The 25,101-nt window shown below is 40.3% G+C and overlaps 1 protein-coding gene across 3 annotated transcripts in view; it reads left to right on the top strand.

Annotated features, from left to right (window-relative positions):
• The first annotated feature begins 20,378 nt into the window (after window positions 1-20,378).
• cep162 (centrosomal protein 162) overlaps window positions 20,379-25,101 on the top strand; it is a 44,322-nt gene continuing 39,599 nt past the window's right edge. For 2 of the 3 annotated variants that reach the window (XM_080895905.1, XM_080895903.1), the window contains exons 1-3: window positions 20,379-20,465; window positions 22,449-22,539; window positions 22,978-23,095. In XM_080895905.1, the coding sequence (XP_080752031.1) occupies window positions 22,480-22,539; window positions 22,978-23,095 (178 nt within the window). In that variant the 5' untranslated portion in view covers window positions 20,379-20,465; window positions 22,449-22,479. The other variant, XM_080895904.1, reaches the window with a different exon arrangement.

Consider the following 25,101-nt stretch of genomic DNA (forward strand, 5'->3'; position numbering starts at 1 on the left):
GAAATCATAAATGAAAAAAATTATACATGTAGATGTACAACTGAAAGTATTGCTAAGAGAGATATGTAATAATGCTGCAGCGGGTCATTTTTGAAGGAGCGTTGCATCTTTTTCCGCGGATTTTCTGGTTGTGACTCTTCTCTGATTCTGATAGCCTCTGCTGCTGGTGCTGACTGTCCCACTAAGCTCACCATCTCAGCCTGTCAGTGAATGCGCGGCCTGCCATCTTTCTCCCTATTACCCCGAAGTTCTGATCGTGGAAACACGCCTCATGTGTACATTGTCAACATTGTAGGGACGTGCCATCTTGGGTGCCTCACGATTACGATTCGATTATAAAACGATTGTTTTTGTTGCATATTTTTTCCCCATTCAGGGTTTTTCTTTTTTCATTCCCTCCATAGATAAGTTCTAATCCTAAATCCATTCATTTTATATTAATGGAAGCTTCCTGTCTTTTATTTATTTGAAACCACAAATAAAATCAACAGATAAAGTAAGTAAAGTAAAATTTTATTTATATAGCACCTTTCTAGATAAAAAGATCACAAAGTGCTTCACAAAGTATAAAACACAAACAGACAAAAGTTAACAATATGCAGTTCTAAAAAGATGTGTTTTTAGTTGTTTTTTAAAAGTGATCACTGAGTCTGCAGATCTTAAGTTCCGAGGAAGAGAGTCCACAGTCTGGCGGCCACAGTAGCAAAAGCTCTATCTCCCTTGGTTTTCAGCCTTGTATGCTGAATAACAAGTAGGCCCTGATCACAAGACCTCAGGGACCTCCTAGGGGCATAGGGCTGTAAAAGTTCAATGGTGTAGGCTGGTGCTTGTCCTAGAAGAGCTTTAAAGGTCAGAACCAGTATCTTAAAATGGACTCTGAATTCAACGGGGAGCCAGTGCAGCTGTATAAGCAACGGTGTTACATGAGAGTACTTAGATGTTTTTGTCAGAAGCCTTGCTGCAGCATTTTGGACAATCTGCAGACGCTCCAGGGAGTTTTTGTTTAGACATGTAAACAGTGAATTACAGTAGTACAATCGCGATGAAATGAATGCATGAATAACAATCTCCAGTTCAGTATGAGATACTCTGGGGCTCAATTTAGAAATGTTTCTTAAATGATAGAAGCAGGACCAAAATAGAGATTTGACGTGAACATCCAGGGTAAGAGTAGAATCAAAGGTTACCCCAAGGTTCCTGATAGACGGTTTCACAAATGTTGAAAGAGGACCAAGAGCATTCATTATGTTAGGTACATGTCTGTCTGGAGCACATACAAGGACTTCAGTCTTTTCTTCATTAAGTTGGAGGAAGTTGTCAGCTATCCAACCTTTGATGGATTCTAAACACTCATTTAAAATCTGCAGCCTAGAAACATCTTCAGGTTTAAAAGAAATATATAACTGGATATCATCTGCGTAGCAGTGGTAGCAAATGTCCTCAAAGGTGCTCAAAATATGCTGGAAAGGAATTAGAAATGTCCAAAGTATGTTTCAAAATCATGTCAAGGTCATATTTTCAATTAACAATAAACATGAAATGTGTGTTGGCAGTTTAAGTATAATAAAAAAGGACCATATTTTGATTTCCTTAAAGGAGGAAACTCAAACACATCCATCAAATTCAGTTTACTTTTAGACCTTTAACCCGGTTTAATGTGTTCCTTCTGTATGTGGTTAAAAAGAAAAATTTAACAAAACTTCAGGTCAGCTTTTCCAAGTCAACCATTACAGAAATTACTTTAAAATCTAAGTAGAAATAATTTAATTTTATTAGAAAATAAACCATAAATAATATCTTCCTTTAAGTCATGTAGGACAAAAATTACACAAATCTTAAAATTATATTCTGAGAAAATAAATATTATTTTCCAGTCAGAGTAATAGAAAATAAAAGCAGCATTGATCTATGAATGTTGAACAGCTTTTTCAAAGTTTCTGTATCAGTTTGACTAACGGGATGTTTACACATTAGGAGTTGATGTCACACTGTCAGCTACAGCTAAGCTGCCTAGGTTCAGAAGAGAAAAAGTTGGCAAATCAGGGGAAACTTGACATTTCTGCTAACATGAAACACAACAGAGACACTACTTTCAAGACTAAGGTGCTAAATATTTGTTGTTTTGGGAATTTTGCACCGAAGGGGTGAGACGGAAGTAACAGCCAGCTGTTTCTTGTCAGTCCGTCCGCTAAAAATGTCCGGGCGGCATGTCCGAATATTACGTTTTCCTCCCTTGTTTATTATGAAAAATAATCGAGTTTTAAATGTTTTTGAATTGTAATCGATTTGGTACATTTAACATCGTGATTAATCCATTTTTTTTAATGAATCACCACACCCCTACAACATTGAGGAAATATAACTGTACTAACTAGGGATGGGTATTGATAAGATTTTCACGATTCCGATTCCATTTTCGATTCTGTTTAACGATTCGATTCTTTATCGATTCTCTTATCGATTCTTTTTAAAAAAAGGAGAACACTAAGTTCGATTAGCTTAGAACTTTGTTTTATATCTTCTCTTTGAACAAGATAGAAATTTAGGAGTAACATGGCCTTACAAACCCAACAGTGAGATCTTAAGAGATCCAGCCTACAGCTCTTCAATGGGTGTCACAGGGTCCCCAGGAAAAAAAATTGTAAATGTAAAATAATAAAATAAATATTCTTCTGTAGCAATAACAAAGCATAACATAAATTATTCAGTAGCAATTACACAAGAATATCCAGTAATGTCCCTGCCTACAATTAAACACATTCACTTACCTAAAATTGGGGGCATCTGCTGTGGCAAATGGGTTCAAGCCAGTGTTTCCAACTTAGCGACTTTGTCGCTATATTTAGCGAGTTTTCAGACCCCTTAGCGACTTTTTTTTAGAATAAAGGTCGCTAAAAAAAGGACGTGAAAGCGCGTATCGATTTTACTCTCAACAAGCAGTGGGTGCTGTAACGCAGTCAGTTCTTCTTTTACTCGTATGCTGTTTTGTGGATCACAAGGTTTAAAACTACTTATAAACACACACACAAAGTAACTCCACCAGAGTGCCTATTTCAGGTCACTTTTGCCGGTCCAAGCCCGGGTAAAGGAGCAGGGTTGGAATTGTGACATTAAAAAAAACAATAATTGCTAAAATAAATTTAATTTGTAGTTCTAAATAAACTAAATGCATTTAGGAAGTTTTTTACTCACTTTATGTCTCTTCCACGATGTTATTTCTCTCTCCAACAACATAGGTTACAATTAGATTAGCATGACCAATTATGCAAATCAGGCGATGACATCATTTAGCGACTTCTAGCGACTTTTAGGACAGCCAATAGCGATTTTCCTTACTGAGGAGTTGGCAACACTGGTTCAAGCCTTTTACCACAAACTTAGTCACTGCTCGGTGACATTCGTCTATCCTGGCCTGAAAGGAGACGCTACCGGTAGACTGCAGCGAGAACTGCCAGCATCTGAGCCAGCCAGACTCTGTCTGTCTGTCTCATCATGGTCACCTAAATGCACAGTAATAGCAGGTTTTGTAATAAGGCAGATCACGCTAACATAATATGCACTGTTAGTTGATTATTTACCTGCCGCATTAACGGGAGAGGACGTGCAAACGTTACCGCTGCTGCTGGGTTGAGATTCACGAGTCCGGAGCGGAATTAAAAACATGACATTCATTTAAGGTTATCACGTGTTTTGTGAGCAAATGCTTTTGCATATTCGTAGTGTTTCCTCCCTTAAATGAAGTATCTACTTTGCAAGTATTGCAAGTTGCCCTGTTGCCATCCGTTCTCGTAAACGCGCCGTGTTTCCTGCCAGGTAAATGACGCTCCGCAACGTGGTGACGTCATTCGGGGCGACTGGAATCGATAAGGGAATCGTTTGCAAAAATGGCAAACAATTCCAAGGAATTGAAACAGTGGGAACCGGTTCTCAACAAGAACCGGTTTTCGATACCCATCCCTAGTACTAACCTCACTGTTCATTTTGGACAGCATATTGAGTGACAGAGTTTTGTGAAATAAAAATGAACCCACAAATATGGGCCGGGAATATTGAACTGAAAGTTGATTTAGTCCTTTCTTTCCTGTTCTGTTTAAACATAGCCCTGTTCAGGGCACTACCAACTCTCTTCCCATCACAAGCTGCACCACCCAAGAAGATGGGACATGCCAGTGAAGCACTGATTCTTGTCCTTCAGGTCTGGGTTTCTTCATATTTGTTATAAAATAATGCCCCTAAAGCCTTCACTTTAACAGTTTATTTAGCATATGGTGTTTTTATTTAACTATTACAGGTGCAGTATCTTTGTCATTTCCTAAAGTGTGTAAAGACATAAACCTAACGGTGATGAGGCAGAATTTATTACATTTTTCAATGGCATGAATATTTGGGATTTTCTATACAGTATTTGTCAATCTAAAGAAAAATAACATTAATATGGACTGTAGCGCATCTGATCTATGGTTGTCATCATTCATGTATCACCCAAAGGGTGCAATAAAGTGAAGTCCAAGTCTAATACATACTTGTGGTTATTTGAACTACCCTGATAGCGTTGGAGTTTCTCCGTACATTGTACAATTTTGTCTTTGTTTTTCTTTTGCCAACAGAAGATCCAGCATCAGCCCTGTTCTGCTCTTTGAAGGGTCCCGCTGTCTTATTGCAGATGGAACCACTCCCATCACCACATTTGCCACAGATGACCTTGGAGAAGGTTTGCTGTATCTTATGGCATACTACTACACCCTGCATCTCACCTATCCTGAATGTGTGGCAAGGCTTCTGTCTGTCATTCAGGCTGAAGTGTTAAAGGACAAAATCCATGAGCAAGACACCACAGGCTCATACAAAACAGTCAAGGCAGGCTGGAGAAATTTTTATTCAAACGTAGAGCTGTGTGAGCAAGATATAACTTAGGTCTGTGTTAGGGCTGGGCGATATGACCCAAAATTCATATCTCGATATTTTTTACCTAGATGGCGATATAAGATATACATCTCGATATTTTTTTTTTTAAAGCCATAAAGTAAGAACAAAAAGAGAGTTCTTAGTCAAAGCTGTGTCCCAGATGTCACACAGGCACTTTTATTAACATAGAGCATAGATGTACATAAAATTTACTCAAAAATAAATTATGAGCATTCATTAAATAATAATGGTCAATAAATAAAAGAAAACAATGTTGTTTTTGTGCATAACAAAAAGCTCACAATTGTGCAGTCAAAATGTAAACTAAAAGACGCTGAGCATAGTAACAAAGACAGATTTCACAGCTGCTCTGTTCCCAAGTTCTACTGTGTGACTGATAGCATTGAGTTTGAAATCCTCTTCGTAACCACGTCTCTTAACAGGTGCCATTTATGGTCCTTATACACAGTAGGGTAATATTACGTTGAAGCACAGTACGTATCACTCCGCGAGGCTCCTCGGTAGCCGCAATGCTCTGACAATCCATCAAGCGGTGCAGCACCGTAGCTTACCAAAGTCGTACTAAAACATTTTTTGACAGATTGCTGAGCGTGTTCCACATAAAATCGGTTTGCGGCCATCAAGCACAACCAGAATTCATACATAAGGCGCGCTGTCAACTTTTGAGAAAATGAAAGGATTTTAGGCTGTGCAGCGCCTCTGGGCTGCATGGCGTTAGCGTGGTTAGCTCATTAGCGTGGTTAGCTAGCTAACACGTTGACGCCGTCCAGCCCCACGCATGGGGCGATGCGCAGTAACTCGTTAACAGAGATTTGCCGTGTCCATCTTGTTGCTTCCTGCAGGTGAAGCGATGGGGGAGGAGGGGGAGTTGTATTCAGTGAAGGAGGGGCGAGGCCGAGTAACGTTGCGTAAAGACAAAAGTGGATGAAAGAGAGGCAAACTTGCGGCTCGACAAGTATAGTTATAACGTGACATAGACTATATCGATATAAAAGATATTGTCACATCTTATATCTCGTATAAAAATATATCGATATTTTTTAAAAACTCGATATATCGCCCAGCTCTAGTCTGTGTTGGAAGGTTTGGGCCTGATAGCTTTGAAGTTGCAATTTACTCTTGAATTCTTTTTTTTTTTTTTTTTTTTTTTAAATTCTAATTAATGTAATACAAAGTACTTTTTTCTTTAAACACATCTGTTCTGCAACTTGTTTAAAATTGCAAATACTCTTTTTATTACATTTTATATGTTGAGTAGCTAGCTGGTTTAGCAGTTCTAAAAGGAACACAAAATAACAATGTTACACTTACAATGTGTCTTTAAATTTCTGTGTGCAATGATTGACTGAAATATTTGTTACTGTTTGGAGAGTTTGTTTCCAATAAACGTCATGTACACAGTATACTGTACCTGCTTTCATTTGGTGTACATGCTTTGTCCTGTTTTAAGATTTTTTTAAAAAAGATGTATCTTGTTTAGTGGGTCTTGTTTTAAGATCTTTTCTCTCAAAGTAAGAAAAAATGAAAACTTAAAAAAAGCACTTATAGACTTATTTTGGTTTTATTTGACTTAACAGAGTTCTTGGAATAGCTAATTCACAACTTGTTTTAAGATATCTCTTACTTGTCCAAAGCCTATATATTTTTCTTATCAAGTGTAATTCTCTTACTGCACTGGCAGATTATTTCACTAAATTTAAGAAGATTTAGACTATAATCTATTATTTTTTTAAACTTATTTTAAGATGGGTATTTTTTTGCAGTGCAGTCTGTGGGACCACTGTCGGTCCTGAATGATTTCCATGAAAAAAAAAAGTGTCTGATAGAAGTTCTACAAGTGAGTCCTCTTGTTCTCACAAGTCTGAGCTCCTCAACTTCAGCTTCTGAGCTGCTACCTGGAAGGAGTCAGGGCTCCACCTTCTTTTGGAGAAAGAGGCAAATTTTCACAATAAGAGGATGTGTTCGGGGAGGACTTAGATGTAGTGTGTCAAGAAGCACTGTGTGCAAGCAGGAGATGAGGACTCAAACACAGACTTCACAGAGGCAAAAATGGGAACTCAAAAAGGTAGTTTATTGTAGGCTCGGGAAAATGATACAACTAATGATGAACTAAACTAGACTGGGAAAATATCAACTAAACTTCACAGAGAGGCACACAAGGGAACACACAGCATGAGGGACGACGTGACACGGAACAAAGGGAGACTCTGAAATAAATACACAGAAGGTAATGAGGGAAGTGGAAGCACATGGGGAACACAGCTGAGGACAATTACACACGACAGCAGGAGAGGACACGAAACTGAAAATGCTGACACCAAGATGCGGACCATAAACATAACAGAGAGAGGCAGAGAGAGAGAGAGAGAGAGAGAGAGAACATGACGGAAAGAGGAAAACACAGAACACAAGGAGTGGGAGCAAAGATAAGATACACAGCAAATCCAGCATATCCAAATTAACACTGTCGGATTTGATTTCAACACTATTAAAGTGTCTATATGGGTCCACACCAGAGAGTGTTAATTTAACTCTTTTTGGAGAGTTGGTACGTTAACTCTGATTTAGTGTTAAACACCAAATCTGTCTGGAGTTGATAATTTAACACTTGGTGTTAAGAGTTTATATATTAACTCTCAAAGAGTATTTTAGTTTAACTACGTAAGAGTTATCTTCTAATTCATTCTAAAAAGTGGGAATTTTACTGTTCTGAACTTCTAGAAATTTCTTTTGGAAATAAACATTTACTAAAAAGATGCAATGGTTTTTGAAAAACATTTATTCTGAACTGTGCACCACAATTTCAAAACATTTTCTGAAAGATGTAACAGTATACATGTTCTCACTTTCATTAGAATTTTGTTTATCAAAAGGTCTGACATGGTAAATGCAAATAACAGCATTCTCATCACCTATTTCTTCAATACAATATGCATGTCCTTCATTCATCCCTTTGTGGAACTTCAACGCACTTCTGCTCTCCCCCATATTCCATCTTCACAAGCATATCCTGTGCGGAGATTGAATAAAAATTAGTTGACACTAATTAATGGCACAAATAATCCAGTAAACAATTGCAGCACAGTAAAAAAAAAAGGAATCCTCTTTGAGCCATTACTTGTGTAAAGTATTTTCCCAAAAGACAAGGACACAGGCAACAGGTAATACTGAACTAAATGTAAAACCTCAACCTTTTTCATTTTTACCTAAACCGTGTGCACAAAACTCTGGAGGGATCTATGCTAACGTAGAATCCAGTCAGGACGTCTGCTACTGCTGTTTGCTCGTGTTTTTTTATGGGCGATCGTTTTCAGGCTTCAAGCAGCACCATTATACCAGCATTTCACATTCTAGACATTGTTTTAGGTGTATTTGACCAAAAGTTTGACTGAAAATTCACATGCAAGCTTTTTTTCAAGGCTGTGGTATTTGCCCGCAAACAATACCTTTCAGCTAGCTAAAACAGAATATTATGCTATCAGCGAGCAACGTGGCTAATGCCTTTCACACAGCTTTGTCTCAACTCCAAAGAGCCACAGAAGTAAAAGCTCATAATAATAATTGAAACAATCTTTGAAAAAATGACTTACCAAGCATGGCAAACAACTCAAATATGTAGAGCAAAATGTTCTGAAACGGCTTCACTTCAGCTTCGATTGGAGCCGTGCTGGGGGCGGAGTCTGTGAATTTACTCTGTTGGTGTCATAGCCCCTGTAGGAGTTCAGAGTTAAGAGGTCAAGAGTTAATGTTTCCATTGTAACACCTCCAGATTTGACAGAGAAACACTCATTTTTAACACTCGATTTTAACTACTATCATTTTACACCTCAGAGTTACATTAAAAGAATGTGACTCTACTTAGAGTAAAATTAACTCTACTTTTGCAAGAAGACTATTAACACCAAAACATTTAACACTTTTGAATTTGCTGTGTAAGATAGAACTTTATTAATCCCTCGGGTGGGTTCCTTTGGGAAATTTGGTTTCCAAATAGCACAGCACCGACAGAAGTTACAGAATGTGAGCAGAATACCATATCTACACATATATAAATACAGAGACATATATAAATAAAGAGTATACAAAAGGGATAAATAGGAATAAGAATACAAGGGAATTGCACATTTCAAGTATTGAAGTCTATTGCACCGTTGGTTATTAACAAAAAGTATCCGGTTGTTCAGTGATGACGCGACGAATCCTACTTCCGGGTCTAAAGTAGTCTGCGTTTAATATGGCTTTTGTGTTGTTAACATGTTTAATGTTATGTATTTTCTTCTATTTGATCTCAAAAAGCTCCTAAAACAGTCAGTGATCACTGTTGACCTCCCTCGGCTTTTATTACCACTAATCATTTATTTAAGCTCAGTCTTTAAAACCATAGGATGTAACTACAGCCCAGCCTATGCAGCAGTATATGAATGACTAACCTCGTATTGTGGATGGATTATCTCAGTTGTTCTCCTGGCTGAAGTTTGGTCCTTTTACAGCATCCTGCCATGCGATTACATTTGTTCCTGACCACCGAGAACACTCACGGTAACTTTTATCGAGTGGAAAAAAAGTTAGCTTGTTTATATTATGCTAACATAGCTGTGTCGCTAGCGGTCACGTAGCACATCATTATATACCAGCTAGCCCAACTTCAGTAACCCTACAAACGTCACTGCTGTTTAGTTTTCTGTCTTCATTTATGTTGGAAGTGATAACAGAGCTGTACGTTTTAATTTGTTTCCAAAACCCTGCAGTCAGGACATGCTATATTGTATTTAGATAGAAGCTAGCGAGCTAACTCCCTGCTAACTTCTAACTCCGTTAAATGTCATAAATTCCGTTTTCATGGATGCCTGGATGTTAAACTCAATTGTTACACCTGGTAGAGCAGAACGCTGATCATTTTATTAAAGATGAAAGACTTTAGACAGTTTTTCAACTCTCAGTAATGCCATAGTGATCGTTTGATATGTGGACCTGCAGCGGAGTTTAGACCCAGACACGGCTAGTGACGTCAGACTGAACAACCGGATTGCACAGTGAAAAGGCACTACAGCTTAGTTGTTCCCCCCTCCTTTGTCCTCCTGTCTCCCCTCCCTCTCCCCTCCAGAGAGGAGTTAAACAGTCTGATGGCGTGTGGGACAAAGGAGTTTTTAAGTCTGTTAGTTCTTGTCTTGGGGAGAAGCAACCTGTCACTGAACAGACTCTTCTGGTTGTTTATGGCCGTGTGCAGAGGATGCCCAGCATTGTTCATAATGTCCATCAGTTTCTTTAATGTCCTTTTCTCTGCCACTGTCATCAGAGTGTCCAGCTTCATGCCGACCACAGAGCTAGCCTTCCTGATCAGTTTCTCCAGCCTGGATGAGTCCTTCTTTGCTGTGCTGCTCCCCCAGCACACCACAGCATAGAAAAGTACTCCAGCAACCACTGACTGCACAATAACTCACATCACTATATACACGGTCACACAGAGGGAGACAATGGGGGATAAAGACACGAAGGGAAATCCAGTAAATTAACCTGAACAACTTAGGACCCATAGAATAACAAATGAACGTAACATGACACAGGAACACAGGAAAACTAAGAACGTTGGGTCAAATGACCCAGGATCCTGACATATTGTGAGCTGTAGAAGGATGAGATGGACTGATGTTATCTAACACGACCTCCGTCTGCAGAAAATGTGCCGATGAACAATCACAGGCGATTGTTTCCACACAGCAGTCTGGATTTATTTCAGCTCACAGCTCCAACATTACAACCATTTTAAATTCAAACACTTTCATCAGCCTGAATATCAAACATCATCACTTACAAACTGAGTCACAGTCAGCTGACTGCTCCTGTAGATGGAGGACAAATGTTTATTACAGCTACAGCTGTGGAGGAGATGTGAACAGAAAATCATGAGGGTAAAGTTCAAACTGAGCCAACCAGCCCCGTCATGTTCCAACATGACTCTGCATGAGCAAAGAAAGTCCACAGAGAGTTTGGTCTGGAAGAACACCTTTATGATAAATTGGAGTGAATAATGTGAGCCAGGCCTCCTCATCCGATGTCAGTGTCTGACCTCACAATTGCGTCTGGAAGTGTGTTCAAATAAAATTCCCATAAACACTCCTAAATCTTGTGGAAGTCATTTCTAGAAGAGTTTAAGCTGTTACAGCTGCAGCAGTGGGAAGACATCAATTTTAATCCTTTGGATTAAGAATAGGATGTCAGTCAAGTTCATATGTATGTAAAGGCAGACAATCAAATACTTCCTGTAATATAGTGTGTCATAAATTTCTCAACCTTCTCAAAAATCAATCAAAAACAAATCTCCTCATACTCAAGCTAAAATGTTAAAATAGAAAAAAAAGATTAAAAAAAGATGTTTACAGCTTTACACACAAATGTTTGTCTCATTGACCTGTTTAAATATTAACAATGCTTAATAACTGATCCATGATCCATCCATCCATTCGCTTCTCAGGGTCGCGGGGGGCACTGGAGCCTATCCCAGCTGTCATAGGGCAAGAGGCGGGGTACACCCTGGACAGGTCGCCAGTCTGTCGCAGGGCCAACACACAGGGACAGACAACCATTCGCACTCACATTCACTCCTAGTGGCAATTTGGATTATCCAATTAACCTATCCCCACAAGCTGCATGTCTTTGGACGGTGGGAGGAAGCCGGAGTACCCGGAGAGAACCCACGCAAACACGGGGAGAACATGCAAACTCCACACAGAAAGACCCCGGCCTGATGGTGGAATTGAACTCAGGACCTTCTTGCTGTGCGGAAACAGTGCTAACCACCATGCCACCGTGCTGCTGATATATGATCCATTATTAGTTATTAACAACATCTCAGGAAAAACGCTTCAGAATTATCTGTATTAAAAAGAATCTACCAGTGACAACAAACAAAAGCCTGTAGTTGTTCTGACATCAGTATTAATGTTAATTATTTCAAATCTTTATAAGAAGGATTTGTGAACTACAGAAGTCGAATTTTACCCTGAGGAAACCTACCAATGACAGTCCCATGCATGTTAGCCTCTTTGTGAGTGTTTATGCATTATGTTGTCTGAGCATTGCTGACCAAAGTGACTGCTGGTGAAACCTGAGTGACGTACCAGTTTGAACTGGTCTGCTCCACTGTGGTTATTGTTCATGTGACACTTCCACCTACTGCTGGACCACAGTTTGTGCTGAAAGTTGCTTCAGAGAGAAGGAATAACAAAACAGAAGAAATAGTCTTTTTACCACAGGTCTGATGACCTGATATGTTTCCACTTTAGTTGATTCATGCATGCAACAATCACAGCTTTCAGCAGACTAACATGCGTCAACCAATCATTAATAGCTCCACGTTTAACAACACAGGAAGATATCAGAATCAGAATCAGAATCAGAATACTTTATTGATCCCTGGGGGAAATTATTTTTTGTTACAGTGCTCCATTTTAAACCAACATTAAGACAAGACAGACAATACGCTAACTAAGAATAGTACAATATATACATATATATACATACATACATACATAAGTCACTTATAAATAAATATTTGGAAAAGAAACATGTGTAGTTGTAGCAGCAAACAGTGTGTTAAGTGGATGCGTTGTACAGGGAGATGGCCACAGGCAGGAATGATTTCCTGTGTCGTTCAGTGGTGCTTTTCGGTAATCTCAGTCTCTCACTGAACGAGCTCCTGTGACTGACCAACATGTCATGGAGTGGGTGGGAGGTGTTATCCAACATTGTCTTTATCTTGGACAGCATCCGCCTCTCCGACACCACCTTGAGGGAGTCCAGCTCCATCCCCACAACATTGCTGGCCTTACGGATCAGTTTATTAAGTCTGTTGGCATCTGCGACCCTCAGCCTGCTCCCCCAGCATGCAACAGCATAGAGGATCGCACTGGCCACAACAGACTCATAGAAAATCCTCAGCACTTTCTGGCAGATGTTGAAGGACCTCAGTCGCCTCAAAAAATAGAGACGACTCTGGCCCTTCCTGTAAAGTGCTGTGGTGTTTTTAGCCCAGTCCAGTTTATTGTCAATGTGTACTCCAAGGTATTTATAGTCCTCCACAATGTCAACACTGACCCCCTGGATTGAAACAGGGGTCAAGTGTTTCCTGGTCTTCCTGAAGTCCACGATCAGTTCCTTGGTCTTTGCCACGTTGAGCTGCAGATGATTCTGCTCACACCACGTGACAAAGGAGTCGACCACAGCCCGGTACTCTGTCTCATCATCCCTGCTGATGCATCCAACCACCGCAGAGTCATCAGAAAACTTCTGAAGATGGAGGTCTCTGTGCAGTGGCTGAAGTCTGTGGTGTAGAGGGTGAAGAGGAAGGGGGAGAGGACAGTCCCCTGTGGTGCCCCTGTGTTGCTAATCACCTTGTCAGACACACACTGTGGGAGACGTACATATTGTGGTCTTCCTGTCAGGTAATCAACAATCCAGGACACCAGAGAAGCATCCACCTGCATCGCTGCTAACTTATCACCCAGGAGGGTCGGCCTGATGGTGTTGAAAGCACTGGAAAAGTCAAAAAACATGACCCTCACAGTGCTCGCCGGCTGGTCCAGATGGGTGTAGACACGATTGAGCAGGTAGATGATGGCGTCCTCTGTTCCGAGACGAGGCTGATAAGCGAACTGAAGGGGATCCAGATGTGGTCTTACTATGGGTCGCAGCTGGTCCAGGATGCCTTTCCAGGGTCTTCATGATGTGGGAGGTCAGTGCCACGGGCCTGTAATCCTGGGGGCCACTGGGACGAGGCGTCTTTGGTACAGGGACGAGGCATGATGTCTTCCACATCACCGGGACCCTCTGCAGACTCAGACTCAGCATAAACAGTTTATGAAAGACTCCACACAGCTGGGGGGCACAGGCCTTGAGGACAAGGGGACTCACTCCGTCTGGTCCAGCAGACTTGCCTGAGTGAAGTCTCCTCATTTGCATCTCAAGATAGAACCATGATGTGCTACTTCACATGTTTCGGGTTCAGAAGCCAGCAGAATGTGTATGTAATCAGTTATGTGAGAGCAGCTCTTTAAAAGGAAGCTTCCAACTGATTTTAAATAGAGGAAATCAGATGATAAATGTTGGTGTGAAAAAGGAACCATAGCAGAGATAATGCAAATGACCTCCTAATGCTTCTTTAGCTAGAGGCTGCTTTCAGAGCCACAAGGAGTCTGTTGTGGGTCAGTTGAATGTCGAGAATTCAATTCAATTCAATTCAAGTGCCCCCAGTCTATGTTCCTGTCTCATCCCTCTGTTGTTTTCACTTCTTCAATCCATCTGCTGTCACTCCACATCCAGCCAGTAGGTGTCCTCACACTCTCCTCCTGCTTTGAGTTACTCCCACAGTGCCCTCATCTGTTTTCCCTTCCCTGCTCGGCCATTAAAACTGCCATCTTGTTCTTGTTTCTTCTTGATGTTCAGCTCTTTGTTCTGCTTTCTGCCTGGAAGCTTCTTCATACTCAAAAATCTCAACAGTTCTTTGAAAACAAAGTAAAAAAGTGAATGTGAGTGAAATCAGTCCAAACTAACAGAGTGAAGAGCAGCAGATGAAGCATCAAAGTCACAAAAAGTAAGGAAAGAGGGAACAAAAGTGCCATCTGTGTCCTTTCAAACAAACAAGCATCAGTGTCCAGGACTAAAACATGAATCCAGCAGCCTCGCCTCTGTCAGTGCGCCCCAGGGTGGCTGTGGCTACAATGTAGCTTGCCAACACCTGTGTGTGGATGTGTAAAGCGTCCACTTTTATATTTTGTGTGATGGCATTATAATTTAAGTTATAAATTTCTGTCAAATCCTTTGGTATAATGACTCCAAGATATGTCAGTTTGTTAGTATTCCATTTGAAATCATACATTTTACGTATGTTTTCTTTTGGTACATAGTTGTAAGTTAGAGTTTGGTTTTTGTGTATATTTAATTTGTAACCCAAGAATTGGCTAAACGGTTCAAGGCGCATCATCAGTTTGGGAAGACTAGAGTCCGGATTTGACAAGGTCAAAAGTATGTCATCTGCGTATAAGCATATTTTATACTCCACTCCTTTAACCTGAATGCCCTCGATTTTCTGGTCTTCTCTAATACATTGAGCCAGGGGCTCTATAAAAAATGCTAACAAGGTAGGGCTTAGGGGGCACCCCTGACGACATCCTCTCTCCAGTATAATTGTCCTGGACAGATTTCCATTCATTTTAATCCGCGCAGTTGGACAACTGTATAGCGATTTCAAACAGCCTATGATCTGCTCTTTGAAGCCAAACTGTTTTAGATAAAGAAATTCCCATTGCACCACATCAAAGGTTTTCTCTGCATCCAAACTCAAAGCAACTGATATAAATTGATTTTGACTCATAATATTTATTAGGTATAATGCTCTTCTTGTCCTGTGTTTGTCTATATTTTATGAAACCCGTTTGGTCGTGGTCGATCAAGTCGGGACTAATATTTTTCCGTCTTCTTGCAATGATTGAAGTAAATATTCTGTAATCTATATTTAAGACTGAGATAGGTCTATATGAGGTGCACTCTGATCTGTCCTTTCCCTCCTTTGGAATCACAGATAGGATAGCTTGTTTACAGGATACTGGAGTCTCTCCTCCCTTCAAGATATAATTAAAACATTTTAACAGCACTGGTGACAAAAGGTCCCTATACCGCTTAAACCATTCTGCAGGGAATCCATCTGCTCCTGGCACTTTGTCTTCAGCCTAGATATAGCTTTATCAAGTTCTGCGTTAGTAACCTCTTGCGTTAGTATTTTGTTTTGTTCTTCTCCTATGGAAGGCAAATCTAGAGACTCCAGAAATCCTTTCACTAGTGATGAATCCATTATTTGGGGTTGAGTGTAAAGCTCTTTGTAATGTGATGCAAAAGATTCTTCTATATCTTCGGGTTTGTGGGAATAGGTCTTAGTGGATTTTTAATTTTTGTAACTGTTCTATAAGCAAAGAGCTTACCTCTTTTAACCCTAACCCTATTAACATTAAGTGTTACTAAACTGTACTCTTAAAATGACATGTCTTGTATAAGTCAGAGCATTTACCTTGTAAGACCTGGGTGATAAAACAAAACAAAAAACAAAACAAATAAACAACAACAAATAAACAAAAAACACCCACACACAACATAAATTTGATTTCAAAATTTGAAACTTGAACTTTAACTAAAACAGAACAAATGAGAGAACTGTGGTTTCGACTAAAAAACAGAAATCCCCAAAAACCCTTTGGAGAGGAAAGCTGTCGTTTCACAAGCGGCCTCTCCTGTGTAAAGTGACGTCTCCTGAGGTTATGCATAAACAAAATACCACAAAGTAAGAAGTAATCAAACAATCAAACAGTGTTTTAATCTCTAAGTACTCTAAGGCAGACATTTAACTTTCAGTATATATTTAGGTGTAAAATGAAACCTAAACGTTTACACTAAATTGTATTGTGTACAGTGTAAGGCTGAAATGTCAATCCTTACCCAGGAAAAGTCAAATCGGTAGAGAAACTGAATTTCTCAACTATTCAGCTTAGAACATGATCAAACTGTGTCCCTTGGTTCATGTCGAAATGCCTAGAACATCATCTTCGCTCTCTCTTGATGTTCATCACGGTTCCGGCATCCCGCTGTCTCTGCTGTCTTCCAGGAAAGGTGCTTCAGCTTTTCCTGTATTGCATCCATGGATTGGGCCTGTTCTCCCGCGGAGCTCAGAACCTTCCTTTTCTGATGGGGGCGTAAGCCTTTCTTTTCTGTTGAATTTCAGTGGGATAGTCCTGGTCAAAGTAGATTCTCACTCCGTTCAGAAAGACCTTTCTTTTTCCAAGCAGAGCAGAGCACCAGTTCTTTAATTCTGTACTTCAGAAAGTAAATCACTATTGACTGGGGGCTGGCATTCGGCGGTGGCTTCGGGCTGAGAGCTCTATGACATCTTTGCATTCCCAGCTCAGTATCACTTAGGGACAACTCCGATTTAATAAATGTTTCCAAGAACTCCCGTAGGTTGTTCCCTTCCGTGTGTTCTGGGATTCCATAAACACGAATGTTGTTTCTTCGTGATCGGGCTTCCAGGTCTGTCAGTTTAGCTTGTATATTTTCTTGTGCTTGAATAGCTTGAAGCAGAACCTCGTTAGCTACGGTAGCCCACTCCTCCACCTCCGCCACCCTCCCTTCTGCCCCATCCACTCTACTTATTGTGTCCTTTATGTCTCTGACAATTTCGTTTAATATGTTATCAATATCTTTTCTAAAACACGTAAGTTCCGTGGAGAAGGCATCTTTGAAATTTTTCAGGTCTGTTTTCATGTCCAACCTGGTAGCTTTTAGCTCTTCGTGGATAGCACGGATGCTAGCTTGCAGGCCATCCATACCCTCGTCGCTGTCATCATCTGTGTCTTGCCTCTCTGTTTACGACCAGTTTTCCCCTCCATTAGTGTAAAATGCTGTCAGAGTAATAATTCGAGTAAATTTGGGGATTTTTGGTTAGTGAGTCTGGGAGCTCTCACCTTACACATACCGGAAACCCCCTGGGTACACCCTTCTAAATGTATAATTGAGGTTTCCAGTTCAAAATAAACCACAATTTCAAAGACAAAAGTCCAAATGGCAACATTCATTTGACATTGCATAGACCTTGTTAGCTAGTTGCAACAAAACCTTAATTTGGAGGAACAGGTCCAACTTGCCCACACCAAATCCACTTCCTGTGTGTGGAGATGTCTGTAAAACTCCTCAAAGTAAAATGTCCAAAGGTCCAGGGGAATGTGTGTGTGTGTGTGTGTGTGTGTGTGTGTGTGTGTGTGTGTGTGTGTGTGTGTGTGTGTGTGTGTGTGTGTGTGTGTGTGTGTGCCGTGCAGCACAGGAACAAAATCAACTGGTCTGTCGGTGGGATTGGCTCGCCATCAATATCAGATCCATTCTAATGCATCGAAAAGAAACCCTGACCTGTCAACAACAGTGTCATAGGAAACACTGAGTTTCCAAATTATCACACTTCACACACTGTTAGCACATAAAAGTACTGTTTGTAACATTAACCATGTTTACAACTGAAAATAAAACTGTGAAATATGTAATAATCGTTGCATTGGTTTCAAGGGCTTCTTCAGTCTTTTCAGTAGTTAAAATATTTACAATTTCAATCACATTTTGAAGAAAACACAACTGTAGGGCATCGCCTCAAGTTTTGTTCAGCAAATAAAGATTTCCACAAAACATTGTAACCTATTTCTCCAGTAAACACTACAAACATTTTACTCACAGTGAACTCATAATAAGTGCAAATAAACAATGAACAGGTAAAATAGTTTGCTCACCGATCTCACAAGAGGACAGCGCAGGAGCGTGAGATGGCACCGTCTCTAAGCCCTGACATTCCACGACCAAACAATGCGGAGAGAACCAGAACTAGTTAGTTGTTTTGAACTTAACGCATCATTTTAGCAGTACACATGCATGAAAGCATTTTTAGCATAAGCAGCTAGTGTTAACTCTTCCTTCTATATTATTTTTGTACCTTTTTTCAGCGAATCTCTCCCTCTTTTTCCCTGCCAGTGTATTCAGAGCTAATGGGGCATAGCTTGTGCTCTCTCAGACGGAGATGGCAGGCGGAACAATGCATCATTTTGCAGATGCTCATCAGCTCTCCACCTCCACCATCTGCTGCAGCAGAAATGGTAATAATACTCTCATTATTCTCATATATTACAATCCATCCATCCATTCGTTTCCGCTTCTCCTTTTCAGGGTCGCGGGGGGCACTGGAGCCTATCCCAGCTGTCATAGGGCGAGAGGCAGGGTACACCCTGGACAGGTCGCCAGTCTGTCGCAGGGCCAACACACAGGGACAGACAACCATTCACACTCTCACATTCACCCCTAGTGACAATTTGAAGCATTTGTTTGTAAGCTGTGTGTTAAACACTTTATCTGTTTTGTTGTATCTGTGAATATCTTTCCTGAACTTAACTCTTGACAACTATCAGTGAGTTGTTCTGGTAGCAGGTGATATTTTTCTTAAGAAATCCTCTCTCAAAAAGCCTTAAGGATGTCTAGTGATGTGGTGTAAAACACAAGTATTTCCAGGAGTAGTTCTGGATAAATAACTTTATGAAACTCAAATGCAGTAGAATATAATAGAATAGCCCTTTATTGTCATTGCACATGTACAACAAAATCATGGGTGCTCCATGCCAACTGTGGAGGATTAAAAAAATATAAATAGTAAAGACATCAGGAATAAATAGCAAATGAACTGATATATATACAGTCAAGAGGAATATATACAAAACAAGAGAAAGGCACACAATGGAGAGTAAAGTGCTTGGAAGCAGTGCAAAAGGTCTGTGTATAGAGTTCGTATGTGAGAAAAGGGTTACGGGGTGCAAGGGGTTACCCTGGTTTTACTGAGGCTGGAGGATCTGGCAATGGCCTCCAGGTGAGGCAGAGGGCAGCCAGTGATTTTTTGCATTGTGTTGATTACCGTCTGCACAGGCTTCCTGTTTTCAGTAGTGGCCCCTGCGTACCAAACACCCAGGCAGGAGGAAAGCACGCTCATTTAATGCTTCCTCTGTTACTTTACAAGCTAAGCTATATGGTATGAGTGTATTGTGCTTACTGTGCACAAAATTATGGGTAATGTCTGTCAGATAAACTGGAATGATGGTCAGCAAAATGGAGCACCATGTATGCGTTCTTGTTCCAGCTAGTATCCCTGTCACACAGCTGGGGGAGTGTGTGCAAGGTTGTGTGGAACAGAGCCGGTGAGGCAGTTGTAAAGAGAGATTATATGGATCCAGAGACACTAGTTTTGGCCCACTGAGACTGCAGTTAAAAACTTCTCCTGAACTTGAAACCATACTTCCATTAAGATAGAAAAAGCTGCACGGTGAGGTTTGATCTCAAGTTCTAACTACAGGAAATGTTAGTAAATACATATGAAAAAAGTCTGAAGATAATAACTGTTTGTGTTGACTGTCAAATGTTTTTTGTTAGTGTAACATTTGTATAACACAAATATCACAGTAATCATATAGTGGTCAGTAAAATGTATTTAGAACTTGCAAATTGATAATGGATTCATCATCTCTTAAGTCATCACAAAGAAATTAGATACAAAATGTGAAAATGGACTCATCTTAGTGAAAAAAGTATTAGTAAAACAATGACACACTGACTGACTTTCAGCAAGCTTTCCAAACAGACATAAGCATGTTTCTCTGTGACAGCAGCTGCCAATCAAATGCCTCATCTTATAGAATCAGGTTATTAATCAAAATAAAACTAATAGAATAAATCAGCCAGACGAGAGTTACTACTAATGGCTGAGGTTAGCTTTATTGTTTTAGTATGACCAGTTTAACAGCCACCCTGCCGCCCGACACCAGGGGGCGATAGAGACGCTTTGCTTTCAGTTTTTGAAAGGTCGTGAATTTATTTCTGTAGTCGTTGGTCTGTGACGCATCGGGTCAGCCAATCGGGTTGCGTCAGGCAATTTAAGACAACAAACAGAGGAGACGTTTCAACAAGTTTTCAGCTGAGTAAGTCCATTGTGTTATGTGAGTTGTGCTGATACAGGAGCGACACAGCTAAGCTACTCAAGATGCAGCAGATGCAGTAGGGGAATAGCTCTTCTCTTTAGCCAGCTAGCGTTACAAGATAAACTGCGGCTGCAGTTGGCTTTAAGGCGCCCGAAAGTACCGGAAGTAAGTTAGTTCATTTTCAAAATAAAACCCAGTCACAAAGTATCAGAATCAGAATTTATTTATCCCCAAGGGGCAACTAATAAACAACAAAGCAGCATAACGTTTAGATAAGGACAATAAGAACAGGCAATAAGAGTGAAGTATTAAACTCATTTGCTGAAACGATTCTTTACAAAACACTAACAAAAGTAGACCTTATTAGGTATAATTAAGTTGAATGAGAATTACAGATTCGAAGATGCGTGAGAGTATTTTAGAATCTGTTGTCGAAAAACACTTGATGGTGCTCGTAGAAACCCAGGTTAAGATGACTTTATTTATACCCACAGGTAAATTTGCTTTACAGAAAAACCCCTTCACAAACACATACCTAATGAAACCTGACAAAACACATATGTAGTAATTAAACAATATGAATCAGAGCCAAGTCAAATAAGTGTGAAAGCCGCAAATATTTGACTATTTGTGTTGTTAATAAGCGTAATGATGGTTTGACGTTATACTCGTGTTACAGTGAAGAAAAGATTGACCTGCTAGGCGAGTGAGTCTTTTCACTTTATATTTGGATCATTTTGAGCCTCACATCGAAAATGTTGTCAAAGTTAATATGAAAAATCTGTTTTATTTAATAAGGTAATCATAACTCAAGAAACTACTCAGTTCAGTCTTCATTAGCAGCATGGTTTGCTCAGTTGCCATGGCGATAATTCAGGTGTGAAATGGCCGTAAGAGATATCTCCATGACAACTGAGCAAACTCCATCTATGGTTGAAGACTTTGCTTTGTCATCATTAAGTGTTTTTGACCTAGTAAAGATCCATTCACAGTCAAAGTGGGGACTCGGTTTCTCTCAAATGTGATGCAAAACACACCACAGTGTTTCACTCATTAAAGTAATGGTAGTTTGGGGTGTTTGGACAGAACATTATGTTTTCTAATCTGTTTTCTGCACGTAATATACCAACAGTACAGTGTGTCATATTTTCTAGTAGGTGTATTCCTTATCAGTCTCCACTATAGGCAACGCAGTAACTTTTCAAAGAAGAAAAAATCACCCTAAATAGTAACAGAAATGCTATTTTGTCTGAAAATTCTGGTTTAAAACCGTTTAGAAATAAATGTTGTCTCTATAAGAAACGACTTAGAATTTATACAACCAACTGAACGATGTTTCATTTCACTGCATTCTTCCAATCTTGATATTTCATACAGTGAAACAGTGTCAAAGCAAGATGAGCCAGCAGAAATGATATTGCCTTTCACAAAGTGCTTACTATGGGTTGACAGGTGCTTTGAAGTTTATTTGGATGGATAGGAAAGTTTATTTTGTTGAGGTAGGACGCTGACTTTGGATGGTTTTGACTCCTGTGAACACATTTTTAAAAGGAACATGCTTAAGTGGTTTGTTGGGTTCTTGTGGGCAGTGCATTCTCCTTGAACAGTTGGCTGTGGTCAGGCAGTTCGGTTACAACTGTTCTGTGTTTTTCAAATGTGATGAAAACATGTGAATTACACTGATGTGCTTCTGAACAGGCTTTCTGCTCCTGTTAAATGAAAACCTGAAATCTTGAAAGGACATGAGAACATTAGTGTTTGGATGATTCATAGGGTGAATTGTTTCAAGCCCTTCCCGGGCCAAAACCCTAGTTATCTCACATATTTCATACACTATTCTCATTCATTTGAATGATGCAACAAAACAGAAATAGCATTCTGTGAATGGCATATGGACTCTTTGTAACTGAGCATTAAGTAGGTGAGGGTGATGCTTCTCATAATGTTCATAAAAATGTTTTATTGTGTGTTGTTCTTTCCTAGTTTCCTGCTGGTGGATGAGGTGAGCGTGATTATGTCTCGCAGACTAACCAAAGAAGAGCTGGATGCACAGTTTGAGCAGTTCTTAAAAGAGGTAACGCAACATTAATGCGTCTGTGCCGATGTTTGTAAATCATCCTCACACTATCAATTACCCGTATAAAGTCTTTCATTCATCTGATTCTGATCATCAAAATCTAAATGGTCACTTATTATTTTGGGTGGTGGGTTTTTCATCTGTACCCCTCTTGGGCTATATTTAGAACTGCCTGTAAACATTAATGACCAGCTTTACAAGCAAAGATTAGCCTACAGTCAGCGCCCCTTAGAGCGCCGACTGCATGTGAACTGTGCTGGTGCTGAAAGGCTAATATCAGAAGTGATTTTACTGAGAAGTGTTCGTATCTCAGCCAAACAGAGGGAGCTCTTTGTGTATGTAATATCAAAAATGTCACCGTGATCAGTGGTCCCTTTATATCAGCAATAAAAAACAGGAAACCACAGTTTTGTCTTAAGAGCATCTCTTTGTCAGTCTGTTTCAGATGACTCTGTGGATTTAGGTGCTGCTGACAAGCAGCCACACTCTAAAAGCAACCAGAACCCAACAGTGAGGCAAGATGAGGCACTCAGTGGTGGAGGATCAGCAGCAGGTAATAATGATAAAACATCCAGCACATGCACATGTGAGACATTAGCTTTATTGTAGATCATTCTCTCCTCTCTCTCTGTTTGTGGGGTTTTTTTCTTAGATGCAGAAATCTGTAAATAAAAACATGAATTAGGCTGCGTCCACACCAGGGCTGCCACAAACGATTATTCTGATAGTCGACTAATCAGATCATCATCCATTGGACGTAAAAGTACAGCTTATTGCACCAGCAGCATCTGCTTTGATATAACTATCATTAGCTTACAGCTTTAAGTGTGTAAGGTGCTCACTAACAATAAAGACAAGATGATAGTTTATTACATTTTAATGAAATTTGCAGATTGTTTCGGTGAAGTTTAATAAACTCCTTTCTATCTAAAATATAACAGGACACCGGAGTAAACTCTCCAGCATCTCACACTTCTGATAATCAGCTGTCTGCTTGAGGTTTATTCAGCTGTGTAAAAACTTTAATCTCAGCCAAACCGAGTTACTCAGGAACAAATAAATACTAAAAAAAAGATAACATTACATATTACAAATAACATTTTTAAGTTATCTAAGTGACTCATATATCATGTTTAACCTGAGTAGTGAAGTGGATCTTACAAAGCTTCAAACGACGCGTCGACTATTAAATCAGTCGTCGACGGTTTTGATAGTCGACGTAATCGTGACTAGTCGACTAATCGTGGCAGCCCTAGTCTACACTAATCTGGATAAATTTGAAAACGGTGTTTTCATCTAAAAACGCTCCGTGTCCACAGGAGCCGACGAGTTTTTCATCCACAATGAAACGACTAAAAACGCCTACGTTCCAGTACTGCTCATGCGTGAAACGTGAGACAATTCAACCTGCCTCATTTCTGTCTGCTGTTTATTTACTTTCCAACTCTCTGAAACGTCGCGGCAAAATGTCGAGGAAAAACACAGAGTTTTTTAAATGGACTAACAATGAGGTGGAGTTGTTGCTGCGAGTAACACAAGAGTACAAAATTGAAAAGCGAGCGAGAATATAGACCAAAACAAATATGCCGAAATTAGCATTTGGTCCTCTTTGAAGAAAAGCTTTGGGGAGCATGTGCAAACAGATAGTAATCTTTAACGGGGCTGTGAAAAATGGGAAAAGACTAAACAAGTGCTGCACCATGCCGTCCGTCATCTTAGTTGAATTGGTCGCATGACTGCATCATGTGACTAAAATGCGTTATCATTTTTCGAAAGCCTCTGTTTTGGCTTTAGCTTTTCCACACTGCAACGCAAAAACTGCGTTTTCTAATTTATGGGGAAGACCCCAAACCTCCCTCCTCCTGCTCATGTGTAGTGCTGCTGCGTGTTGTTCTAAAGTGCATGTGGGGCGATCGTGGTTCAAGAGTTGGGAGTTCGTCTTGTAATCGGAAGGTTGCCGGTTCGAGCCCCGGCTCTGACAGTCTCGGTCGTTGTGTCCTTGGGCAAGACACGTCACCCGTTGCCTACTGGTGGTGGTCAGAGGGCCCGGTGGCGCCAGTGTCCGGCAGCCTCGCCTCTGTCAGTGCGCCCCAGGGTGGCTGTGGCTACAATGTAGCTGCCATCACCAGTGTGTGAATGTGTGTGTGAATGGGTGGATGACTGGATATGTAAAGCGCTTTGGGGTCCTTAGGGACTAGTAAAGCGCTATATAAATACAGGCCATTTGCATTTAAAACACGGGAGGGCATGGTGCTGCTGCCAGAGAGCAGCAGGTGCCAGCACGGCCAGAGGTGAGGCTGAATACACAGACCGTCCTCTGGATGCCATGTAGCATGTAGCAGGCCCTACATGTATGTGTTATGAGAGTGTGAGTGATGTGGATGTCTGTGGATTCTGTAAGGATGAAACCTGCCTGCCGGTTTTCTAAGCTTTACCCTGAGATTCTGGCGTTTCTAGCAAAATACATTTATATTCAAAGAGCTACTTTTAAACCCAGCCCTGTTTATTGTGGCTTCTAAATGCATTTTTTTGAGTAATTGACTTTGTTCTGACTTTTTC

Source organism: Rhamphochromis sp. 'chilingali' (genome assembly GCF_963969265.1).
Source record: "Rhamphochromis sp. 'chilingali' genome assembly, chromosome: 11".
Classification (NCBI taxonomy): domain Eukaryota; kingdom Metazoa; phylum Chordata; class Actinopteri; order Cichliformes; family Cichlidae; genus Rhamphochromis; species Rhamphochromis sp. 'chilingali'.